This window comes from Astatotilapia calliptera, chromosome 2 (assembly GCF_900246225.1).
Source record: "Astatotilapia calliptera chromosome 2, fAstCal1.2, whole genome shotgun sequence".
Lineage (NCBI taxonomy): Eukaryota > Metazoa > Chordata > Actinopteri > Cichliformes > Cichlidae > Astatotilapia > Astatotilapia calliptera.
Window position 1 is genome coordinate 9,198,421 of NC_039303.1, and position 12,064 is coordinate 9,210,484.

The 12,064-nt window shown below is 42.1% G+C and overlaps 1 protein-coding gene and 1 long non-coding RNA gene across 4 annotated transcripts; one reads left to right on the top strand and one right to left on the bottom strand.

Annotated features, from left to right (window-relative positions):
- Positions 1–1,582: 1,582 nt before the first annotated feature.
- LOC113031589 (uncharacterized) lies at positions 1,583–8,414 on the bottom strand. 3 transcript variants are annotated; one of them, XR_003273754.1, is made up of 3 exons: positions 7,979–8,414; positions 1,785–2,237; positions 1,583–1,704 (listed from the first exon to the last, which is right to left on the bottom strand). XR_003273754.1 is itself a non-coding variant. In XM_026183797.1 (2 exons), exons 1-2 carry the CDS (start codon positions 8,306–8,308, stop codon positions 2,196–2,198), a joined length of 372 nt encoding a protein of 123 aa, XP_026039582.1. In that variant the 5' UTR covers positions 8,309–8,414; the 3' UTR covers positions 1,583–2,195. The 3 variants fall into 3 exon arrangements, 2 of the variants coding, with proteins under 2 accessions (XP_026039582.1, XP_026039577.1); XM_026183797.1 differs by having other exon boundaries at positions 1,583–2,237; XM_026183792.1 differs by lacking the exons at positions 1,583–1,704; positions 1,785–2,237 and adding an exon at positions 6,216–7,533.
- Positions 2,228–4,372, top strand: LOC113031598 (uncharacterized). Its single transcript, XR_003273755.1, has 2 exons — positions 2,228–2,276; positions 3,139–4,372. It is a non-coding gene; the product is annotated as an uncharacterized LOC113031598 (long non-coding RNA).
- Positions 8,415–12,064: the final 3,650 nt, after the last annotated feature.

Genomic DNA, 12,064 nt, shown 5'->3' on the forward strand with positions numbered 1-12,064 from the left:
GACAACATAAAAGAGAACACAATGCACTGACACGATAAAAGAATAACAGAAATGCTTAATTCTAGCTCCAGAGAGTGATTTACTACAGCTAGCACGCATGGGTATTTAACGACATTCTAACACTGTCTTTAGATTTTACAAGCTGCTGCATCCCACAAAGAGAGAAATGGTCCATATTATTGGTGCTTCTAATGGCTTCTATCTTCAATTTGAGGCCCTGCACACCCATGTATTTTATTTCAACCAGTGCCTCAATAAGAAGTTTATATTGGTTATTTGGTTAGATTTGGGGGGGGGGAACAGCAATATAGCTTGTTTTGGGTTAAAATGTGACTTTAAAGAAGTTTGGCAGAAGTTGAATTGAGACCCCTTTTGAAATTTGTTATGATACAGTTAAATTTTAAGGTACCAGTGTTGTTTCTATGGCGTTCTGTCGGCAGTTAGGTCAAACCTTACGAGAACAAAAAGATGTAAGCTGGTTGTACCTTAACAGATGAAGTAAAGCTAGCTGGAGGTTAAGGAGGTGTCAGTTTCTCACAGGAAAAATAATTAAATTGGCTGTTTCAAAGAAAAATGTTTAGAACCTTTGCTGTCAGCATTTAACGTGGTTCAGTATTCATCTATGTGCTAAACAGCTTTTAAATCTCCAAGGAAGTGGTATTCTTTATCTTGGTGTTGAACTTGACAGATTCATAAATATTCAGGATGCAAAAAGATTAAGTAAGCTACTTGACAGCTTGAATTCATGACTCGTGACTCATTTTTCTCCACACTGTAATCATTTGCTTTATGGGTATTTATGTATTTATTATGGTTTGTGTCTATGACCCTAAAACCTCTATAGTCGTGGAAATTAGTTAAGAATGTATAAACTGCTTGTTATATCTTTGAAGGAAAATCATGTATATAGCAGCAATAACAATGGTAAAACCATCATCATAATCTCGTAATTACAGGACTGGATGTGGTTTGACAGAATGAGCCATTATAAAACGAAGAAGAAATATCTGATGTTACCTTTATGCATCTTGTTTAGTGTCGAGGTTGTGTTTGAACAGCAGTCTGTGCTGATCAGCCAAATTCAATTAGGACCTTATCTCTTATTCACAGTCAATTAAAATGACAAAGAACTGTCACAACGCTGCAGACTGCCGTACCGGCTGCCTGCCAGGTAACTTTTAAAGTCACTTTTACCAGAAAACAACGAACACAAGGCAACATTCACCACAGCACAGCAGAAGGGTTTGGTACTTGGGTTAAATGTGAGTCCATTTTTTTCCACACAAACAAATAAAACTTCTTTCTTCCTACTTTGGCCAAGTGTTTTGTTTTATTTTAAAGAGATCTCCTGATTGTTGGGGATTCTCTATTGTAATATCTTTATATTAGAGTAAATTAAACATCTTGAGGGTACTTTTGTTGTGAATTGGCACAATATAAATACTGATTTGCATTGAGATGAATTAAATAGTCATTTTTCAGCTACAGTTTTTGCGTGGAGTTTATGACCACTGTCATGAACCGAAGTTCCGAGCGCAGGCAGGACCCAGTAGCAGAACACACACACTAGGGTAGGAGCGAATAAAGAAAGTAATTTTTATTGCAACTAAAGGTGTCCCGTGAGGGTAGCCTGAAAAACAACGTATGGAACCAGAAGAAACCGAGGGACCGCGCAGGGAACGCCGAGAGCGGGGCTGTGAGAGGCTGTAAAACAAAAAGAGAGACAGATTACTGGGGTGCGGAAAAAAGGCAGCATACGAGGGAAGGTGGAGTGTGCGTCTCACGGTGATAGCCGGGCCGAGTGAACCAGAGGGGGGTGGAGCTCCAAAAGGGGTCGAGACGGCGAAGCTGATGGTGAACCAAATATCAGGCGGACAGGTGGACAGGCAGGTGGCTCGTAAACAAAAACATGCCGAGTTGTGATCTGGGTACACAGGGAAAAAACAGTGTTAGGTCCGATGGAGAGTTTGTCATAAGAGTTCTTTTCCCGCAGGCGTACGTTACCGCTGAGAGGCGACTACGGACTGGCGTGGAGCAGCAGGTAGGGCAGGATTAAATAGTCCACCTGATGATCGCCTGGGATGGGATGCAGGTGTGGGGTTAGCAGCCACGCTCGTGGGCGTGGACATCCCAGCGGCACCCCGGACGCCGGGCCGCGGACCATGACAACCACAATGGATGATGTACTTTTAACCTCATGGTATCTTGAAGAGCAACTTCAGAAAGATGTTTTGAAACTGAAAATGACACAAAAAGAACATGCACAGAAAGTGAAAGTGAGTAAAAGGTAAAACAATTTACTGTTGTGCATACAATGTTATAAGGCTTTGGCAGTCTCTGTAATTAGAAAGTATTACTGGCGATTGTATAAATAATAGGAGTGACAAATGGTAAAATAAACACGTTGCGTCATCAGATTTTAATAAAATATAACACAATTGGAAGAGATTTTCCAAAATATTTGCAGTTACTTTTCAGAAGCTGCTTGGTGAGACATTCCCAGTGCAAAAGGCTCAGACAGTGTGTCGTCTTCTGTATGTTTTACTCTCAACTTAAATCGCCTTACAATGAGAACTTGAGAAATATTGAGCAGCAAACTTCCTATATATTTCCAGGCAAATGTTAGAACAAGTTAGAACAAAAGAGATGAATTCAGCTTGAAGTTCAGTCCCGCAGAGCTGTGGTGATGCAAGAACCTCATTTTAACAGAGCTTCTTTGAAATGGCACCGGCTTTGTGTGGTTTTGAAGTGAAAAAGAACAAACAGGCATGTATTCTGAGTTTCTTTTCCTGCACCTTGCAGAATGAGTTCATTGGCAAGTTGCTTTATTTAGAAACAAACAGACGTCTGCTCGCCTTGAGACCTCAGTTTCCCACAGAAAGCCCCGATGTAATATGCTAATGCAATCATGCACTTCTTCTGGCTCTCTGAGAAAGAAGTGCTGCACCCTGGTAACACTTCAGAACCATTTAAACTTGCCATTTGTATAAATCCCCCCATTCAAGTCACTCAGAACTCCAAATAATACTAATTTCTGATCCTCTTTTGAATTTTTAACCATTATAAATGTGGTATTTGCATCCAGATTTGTCTGCATTGATGCTTAGCCAAATGTTACAAAATTGTTTTGTGTTGCAGGGATTTGGGACACACTGAAGGTCCCGCTGGTGCTGATCCACTGCACACAGAACAAGCATGAATCATTAAAGAGAGGCTTTGCTTTGATGTTTATCAGTGGCTGCCTGAGTGTCTACGCATATTCCCCACAGGGATGGGGAATCTCTTCCCTTCCAGATGTGGCTGTAACCTGGAACAACCTGTGCTTTTATGTGCTTGTAGCCAACAGATCTGCTAACTGTAGCCTGGGTCTTAGTGTGTCACTGATATGCTCAGGTAAATTCAGAAATGTGCCCAATCTTTAGATCTTAATATTAATGATGTGATGGGCATTATACATTAACAATTTATATATTTATTTATATAGCTTGACACTTATGGATCAATGGAATTGGGTTGAAGAGGCAGTTTCCTTTGATAAATTTTCACCTGTCAGCATAAGTCTCAAGAAAGAAGGTATATGAAAATATGAGTTTGCCTGGCTATTGAACTGCATTTGATTCTGGGAACTTATTGTTTAATTTGCAAATATGAGTATTGAGCAGATTTCAAGTGGAAACCAGAAGGTTTTCCTGAGAAGATGATTGTGCCCCTTGACAACAGATTCTACTCAGAGAGGTGAACACATCTTTGTGTAGAACACACAGCAGTAACACCAGATTACAGCCTAACGTGTACAGTGTAAGTAATCTAATCCACAACTGCAGGTCCAAAGGAAAAGACTTACATTTTAAGGGAACAAATCAGATCCCGATCTGCTCTCATTATGAGCTATGTATAGCCATTACTGTAGGATACTTGCTGTGAGTTTGGGGGAAGATGGGATCATTGATTCTGTAACCATTATTATTCAGAGATTGTATTTTTAAATTAACATGGCCTACTTACCAGCACTGGAGGGGGAAAACACAAAATAACAAAGCAAAATGGGGGTAGGCAGAGGACAGAGGACACACTTCTTTTTATAGGTTTTGGGCTTTTGTTGTGTAACTAGAAGGGAATCTCAGTTTCTGAACACTTCATCAGCAAACTATTGTTTTGATGCTCATCTATGAGTCATATGAGCTCATCAATGATCCACAGGACATCTGAAAATACCCTGCCATCAGTGGCACACAGCCAATCTTGAGCATAATAACTGTTGTAACATAGTGATTGTTCGCTTAATTTGAAGTGCTGTTTAATTTTGCTCAACAAAATGAACATTGTGCTTATGATTTTTGTATAATCTGTATTAAAACATCCCCCAAAATTAGTAAATGTGTGAATTTGATTGGACTACACTCATGGCTTAAATTGAAAATATTATGTTAGTCTATAAATGTTTTCATGGTGACTATAGAACTGCTGCTGGGTGAAGCCAAATCACGATAAGGTACAAGTGTTGACTCTAATGCAGGACTCCAAAATGTAATATATTCTTAATAAAACAAACTCACTAGGAAAAACGGCCCCATAAGGAATTGATTCCACATGACCAAAGGGGCAAAACAAGTATCCAAATAGTCCAGGAAATGGACCGTAAGGTAACGAGGGTTAAGAATTGGAAGGCAGAGATTCCAGAGAATTCCAGAGAAAACAAGGAACAAAGTACCTACAAAGTAGGTATCTATAGATACGTTAGATACGTTTATCCTACCATAAAACAATAAGACAAGGTATGACCTCTCCCATGCTCCCAGAATGTTGGTGTGAATGCCAGAACATTCTGGAATGCACACAAAGCCTTTGTAGACTATTAAGGATCACACATCCTATCACTACACAATCGATTATACACCTCTAAGCATATATGGTTAAATATTTCTAAGCATAAATGACAATAAACAATACAAATCTAACAAGAGCTGTTGCCACATTCACATGATAGGGTTATGTACCCACAGTCTGGGCTGCTGATGGTGGTGCTGGGGTGTTATCTTGGCACAAAGGAAGCTTTCTGGCATCTCCCTGAAAATTTTAAACAGCTCTGAAGACTAGAGGGTCAGAGTGAAAGTTCATTTTTGCTCTCAATTAGTATCTAACCATTCAACTTATTATCAAAATATTAAAAGTTTCACATTGAAAAGAAAATACAAATGTACTAAGTTTCTGGAGCAGGACTTGTATTAAACCTCTTCTGACAGAACAGTCTGAACAGTTATTATATATTAATACATTTTTAAATTTGTTGCAGGCCATTTTTTGACAGTATGAGCAAAGTTTTACTGTGAATGGAAATCCAAGATTTAAAAGACGACAAAGCTAGCTGCCCTGTTGCCTCAGAATTCTTACGAATTATTTAGTCTGGCTCTGAAATGACCTGAAAGATGTTTTTCTTGAGCCGCACTGTTTCATGTTTTCCCAGTTAAATTTTTAATGGAACAAAGGGTGAGTAAAACCCCTGCTAAGTAAAGACAGTTAAATACTTTTTTTGGCAGGCGTATTCATTCAAAGTCACTGATGTAAGTGTTTGACAATAGGCTTGCCACACGCCCACTCAGGTTTGCCTATGCTGATGAAAACACACTCTGTGTGACGCTTCAAGTTGATAGTATCTGTCATTTTCTATAAGACAAGAGGCACTGAACTGCTGCTGGGTTTCATTTCTGCTTCCATTGAAGTTTTTCTAAGCCCTGAAGCAGCTGTCCGCCAGTACAAATTTACGAAACCACATTGGTGGACTTAGTCTGCATATGGTGTGGTGATTCAGATCATTATTACTGACCCAGAGGAGCTAATACACATCCAGTGGTACTATAATTGATTAAAATACAAAAGGCTTCCGGTTTACTACACATCTTATGAGTACGGCGCCTTTCAGTATACTCTGCTTCTTTATTAATATAATTATTTACATTTTTCTAAACTCAATAGGAAGTTTTTTGTGCACTGGGATTCATACAAATATTTTGGTTTCTAATACAAAAGCTATAGAAATACATTTCATTGATATTGATGTTTAAATATGCAATGATGCAGAATTCACATTTAGTCCAATTCTATACAAAGTCACAAAATTGAGACCTGGAAGTAAGTTAGTTAACACTAGATTTACTAAACCTGCGCAAATTTGCGTAACTTCCCTAAATCCAACACCTACTAGAATTACTGGCTTTTTTATTTTCTGGTGGAAGTCCCGAGGTGTTAATCACCCCTGCTGAGATTTTCACAGGTCGTCAGCTCTTTCCTCCTCCAGCTTTTGTTGTGCAAACCACCCATTATCCTTGAGGCCTGGCCCGTTTGCATTTGCTCACTCAGAGTTGCTCAGATCCAAGCCAGGCCAAACCTCTGTGTTACAACCTTCAGAAACAATTTCAAAGTGTTTCAAACTTTACAGCGTTTGCAGACCCAGTGTTCATCATCCCTGCATTTGGCACAGGTGAATTTCTGACGTGTTGCACAGGTAAACCTGCTGCGATTCCTGTTGCAGCTCTCTTGCACCTGGCACTGCGTTGTCTTTCCAGTCCCTGGCACAGCAGCTGCAGCAGCCTGTGCTAATATTTCCTTGTGCTGCATGAATCGGCAACGTAGTTCTTGAGCTAGAAGACTCAGAAACAATCTTCTTTTGCCTGTCCACCCTGTACATACCTTGTACAAAATGTAGGCATTCCCAGCCGCCAGGTCCAGCATATTGTAGAAAACTGCTACTGGCCACCTGCGTGTTGCTGCTCTTACGGAATACATCCGTGCAAGTTGAGGAAGTTCACGCCAGACTTTATTCACCGTGCCCAGCAATGTTGTTTTGCGCTGCAGCAGTCTGTGCGACAGTGACAGTGAAGTAAAGAAATTGTCCGTTGTGACCTTTCTCCTATCATCCAAAAACGGCTCCATCAGTTTCATGACCACGTTCTCTGCCAGCCTCTCTCCCTTCTGACGACTGGGGTCTTTTCCCAAGTGAGGAGATGCACTGCAGACATATTTGGTGTCCAAGTCTGTGGCCATCCAGAACTTGATCCCAAATTTGTCTGGCTTGGTTGCAATATACTGTGTGAATGGACAACAAACCTTGGTAGGGAACAGTTGTTCATCTATGGTCATGCGTTCTCCTGGAGTGAAACTCTTAGCACAGTTCTCGTTGAAGTGTGTCCAGATGTCGGAGATCGCTGCAAATTTGTCTGTTTTCACCCGTTCTGCCCGCGTGTCCTTGTCATCAAATCGAAGGTGTTGCATAATTGAAATGAATCTATCTCGGGGCATTGTCTCTTTGATTACTGGCACCAGAAATCTTTCTGACCAGCAATCCACAATGGCACCAACAGGACACATGATTGCTCTTACAAACAGGATTGAAATGAATGCCATCAGTTCATGAACTGACAAATTCCAGTCCGGCTCTGTTCTGCGGGCTTGATGTACCGTACACTCTCTGATGGTGTGTAGCATTCCCACGTCTAACAGGCAAAGGAAGCTTTGGAGCACACTTGTAATTTTACGCTGTCAGAAGATAAATAGAGAATGGTAAATTTACATGAACCTCACTCTAAATGGGTTTATATAAATATCATATTGTAATGACCTGGCTGGGGTTGTTAGCCAGATGCATTCTGGGTATTGTGTTGTCTGTGTTTTCTATCGTTCTGCTAGTTCCTATGTGTTTGATTCGCATGTTGTGTTAGTGTTATGTTAATGTAAGCCACAGTGAAGTTGATGTGTGTTCTGTGGAGTGGGTTGAATTGGCATGGTTGGCTGACACCGCGACTCTATGTGGTGGGAGCGGGATAGGGGTTGTGCGGTGTATGAGGCACAAGCGCTCTCCATCCGTTGCGAAGTTTAGCGATAGCCGCTAGCGCCCCACTAGCCGTTTAGCTAGTGAGCAGTTTAGCCAGTTTAGCTCCACTAACCCATGGTCGTTACAATATGTAATATGGCAGTGACAAACCTTAGCAGACTCTGTGGGTCCAGCTTGCGCAGTGAAGCACGAGCGATTTGCTCCTGCACTGGGCATTCCAATGTCCTCCTCTACCCACACAGTGCAGTCTTTTGCCGTCTGGCTCAAACAGGGCTTCCCAGCACCACGGGGCCTCTTCCGTGGAGGCATGTTGGGTTCTTGTTCCGTCTCCTTTTCAGATTCTTCTGAGGAGGTATCAGTGGCCTGCTGGACAAATGAAACCTCTCCTCCGTCAGAATCTGCTTCGTCCATTTCCTGAAGCAAGGCCCAAGCCTGTTGCGCGGAGAGGTTCTTCCTGCGTGGCAGTGATACAGAGGCCATCCTGATGTGCGTTCTCAGAAATGCGAACAAGAAATGATTCTCCCTCCTGGTCGGTCTGCTTTTATGCACAGCACTGTGCTGTAGTCAAGCAATGCCACTCCTACACATACACAAATCTCTCCTGGTTGGGGGAGGGTGTTTTGCGCAACGAAAGCAGGAGAACAATGGAGCTGAAGGCCTGTGAAAATCTCAGCGGGGTGTTAGTACTAGAATTACTGAGCCTTTTTTTCCTGCTGTAAGTCCCTACTACTACATTTACTAACCCTGTGCAAATTTGCGTAAATTCCCTGAACCTATCACCTCCTAGCACCCTGCTGAGAGGCTTTCATCTCCATTGTAGGGTTGTAACACCGATTTTTCTCTTGCCTTGGATCTGAGCTACTCTGAGTGAACAAATGCAAATGTTCCAGGCCTCAAAGATAATGGGTGGTTTGCACAACAAAAGCAGGAGGAGAATCGAGCTGATGATCTGTGAAAATTTCAGCAGGGGTGATTAACACCTCGGGACTTCCACCAGAAAATAAAAAAGTCAGTAATTCTAGGAGGTCTTACGGGGAGGTTCAGGGGATTTACGCAAATTTGCGCAGGGCTAATAAATCTAGTAGTAGGGACTTGCACCAGGAAAAAAAAGGCTCAGTAATTCTAGTGTTAAAGTACTTTTATTCAAAACTAACCAAGTCTGGCAGATCACATTGAATTTTGAATTTAATGACACTTGCTACGCCAGAGTCAGTCTGATGAAGGCAGAGCTGGATCCAGCTCAGGCATACAAAGATGTGGTCTGGTGGAAAAGTAGCCATACCAAAACCAGAACACGTGTGTATTGGTAGTGCTTGGATTCCACATAGTACACATCAGTCATAACTAATCTGGAAGCACCTTTAATAACAGGCCAATGTTATGGCCTCATTTGCATGTAAACGTGAATTCTTGATGTAAAAAAGATGCTTTAGTGGCATCAATGTAATGAGCCTAGGAATTTTCCATATCAACCTCACATCTTGGTCTCCATTAAGACATGACCAGACCTCCCTCTGCCGGCCACTTCCTCCAACTCCCCCAGTGGGACACCGAGGAATTCTCAGACCAGCCAAGAGATGTAACCTCTCCAGCCTCCTCCCACTAGGACATGCCCCAAACGGAGGCATCCCGGTCAGACGCTTAAACCACCTTTACTGCCTTCTTTCAATGTGGAGGAGTAGCAGCTCTACTCTGGGCTCAAGAAGGAGCTCGTTCATTTGGGAGAAGCTCAGACAACCTACAAAAAACCTTCATTCCTATTGCTTGTATCTTCTGTATATTCTTTTGGTCACTAGATTGTGACTGCTCCACTCTCACCTCACTCATGAAGAAAATCAAAATAAGTAAATTCCCATCTGTGAGCACTGGGAGATGCTTAAGCTTGGGCTTTCAAATCATTAAAAGAAAAAAAAAAACCCTCTAAACATACTGATGAAGATGATCATGGATTTTGTGCTGCTTTGTAGGTTGGAAGGGTTTGTTTGGTGACCTGCAGTTAGCCAATTAAAGCTCTCTCTCCACAGCTTTTGCTCTCTTCTTAAAAACATTTCCTCTACTAAACAAAAGAACACCTGGAAATAAACACAATGCACTGACTGATTTTCTTTTCACAAAACAACTGCAGTAATTGGTTTTAGCTATAGGGCTGAAAAAGTTCAGAGATTGTTTAGTGCAACATTTATTTAAAAATGTTATGCAAATGTATTCATGGTTCTAGTTATGCTTTTCTGCTTACAACAGGGAATGACTGCTGTTGTACTTTCCTCTGATGGAGGTTTTTGTAACGTTTGATGTTGCAACTTGGAGCCAAATTTGCAGCTTTAATGGAGGAAATGTACTGGAAGACTACACAATGGCTGCCAGGAGTCCAATAAAGTCCTTCCTCTGACTGTACAGACAAGCAAATTTCCTGTGTCTGCATACCTGACAAATGATAACAAAATATTGTTTTGAAGACCATTTCCAAGCACACACATTTCTGTCAAAACAACTGGAGGCAATTGTCATGGTCCCCGCACCTCGCCAGCTGACAGCAGTCAGGCGCTTTGTTTTGTTTATTCTCCTCTCTCGCCTCTGCTCTCTCTTTCTCTCTCGTCCTCTCCCACTCTCTCTTTCTCCTGCCGGGGCGGAGCTCAGTATGGGCTCCCGCTCCTGGCCCACGCACCTGGGGATGATCAGCACACCTGCCGCTGATTACGAGAATTGGAGTCCTACTTAAGATGGCGAGTCTGCTCTACTCGTCGCTGGATCGTTGAGGTATCAGCGTCAATCGTCCTGCACTCTGCAAAGTTTGTTCGTGAGTACGTCTGAACCAGGAGACTAACTGTTTCCTCTGTCTGTGTATAGATTTCCCCTGGACCCGTTTCCCTGTGCACGGTGACTGAGCATGAGCAAGAGTGGTAGAGGAAAGAAGAGGAGCTGTGTGTGTTTGCGAGGGCTGTATGGAAATCTCCCCTCCCTGGACTTCTGCCCCTTTCACTCCAGGACCCTGGAACCCCGGCCCCTTTTCCCCAGACACAGTTGTGTGTGTGTGTGTGTGTGTGTGTGTGTGTGTGTGTGTGTGTGTGTGTGTGTGTGTGTGTGTGTATATATATTTCACTGTGGAGAACACTGTAAATAAATTCACTTTTGATTTGAAGGAACTTGTAGTCTGCGCCTGAGTCCGCTCCACTAATCGTGACAGCAATGAAGCTGAACAAAAAACAGCTTCTTGTTTTAATCAGCAATTCAAAGTAAAAAAAAAAAAAAAGTCAGAGATTGTTTATAGGCCTTATATTTCATGCCAGCAGTCATTTTGGATAAAAGAAAGATACCCGTCTTTCTCCCCCCCAAGAGTGAACCCACATTTGCAGGGAATGAACCATAAAAGCTGGTGACATCCATGGGTTTTCATCCTGTTATAAGCAGCACAGGTGCATCATGGCTGTGGTATCACCTCCCGTCATTGGCTGCGCATCACATGGCCTGTCCATGAGCTGGTCGACAGAAAATGTGGCAGCAAAGTGAGGGGGTGGAAATCAAACAGGGAAAAAAAAAAAAAGTAAAATGGGGTTTACTGTGGCACAATGACAGTTCAATCGGCACGCGGTCTTTGGAGTCTCCGATGGGTTACACAGCCTCAGTGTTTAGCTGTCCCTTTGTAAATGTCATAGACAAAGCAGAAATGCCAGGCTTTGTGTATTTTCTGGCTGTAGCATGTCCTGCAGCAGAACAAAAGGAGTTATTTACATAAACACGGTGCAGATGTCCGTCACGCGTGTGATTTGGCAGCATTGGGCCTCACACAGAAAGGACTACGTGTGGCACGGGAAAATAACTGCTTTATGTGAGCTTCTTTTTTTTTAAGGGTCTAAAAGGTACTGTGATTAGTAGGTAGATCTGCTGTGGCTGGTACAGCTTTGTCTCTAAAATATTTTCAGTAGGTTTATTATTCCCGGTTTAAGGGGGCTGAGATGCAAAATGAAAAGCATCCATTTTCCCAGAGCAGCCTCATGAACAGCTAACTAATGATGAATAAAGGTTTTATTTATTAATCAACACTTTTACAAACATAGGAGATTAAATTAGTGTTGGGGTAAGTTAGGGCCAGAATAACAAATCAGTCCACAAGTCCCAAACAAGATAAACCCAACTAAAACACGAAGGCTTACCTTACCCTACCAAAATAAAAAGGCCTATGCCTGCTTTAAGTTTGAGCACAAAGCTCACAGCAGAAGTTGCAGAAAACCACTTGTG

Coding starts and splice junctions, on each gene's coding strand:
- LOC113031589 (XM_026183792.1), bottom strand. CDS start 8,308: ATGGCCTCTGTATCACTGCCACGCAGGAAGAACCTCTCCGCGCAACAG. Junction 7,534..7,978: donor GACCCACAGAGTCTGCTAAG/GTTTGTCACTGC, acceptor ATCTTCTGACAG/CGTAAAATTACAAGTGTGCT.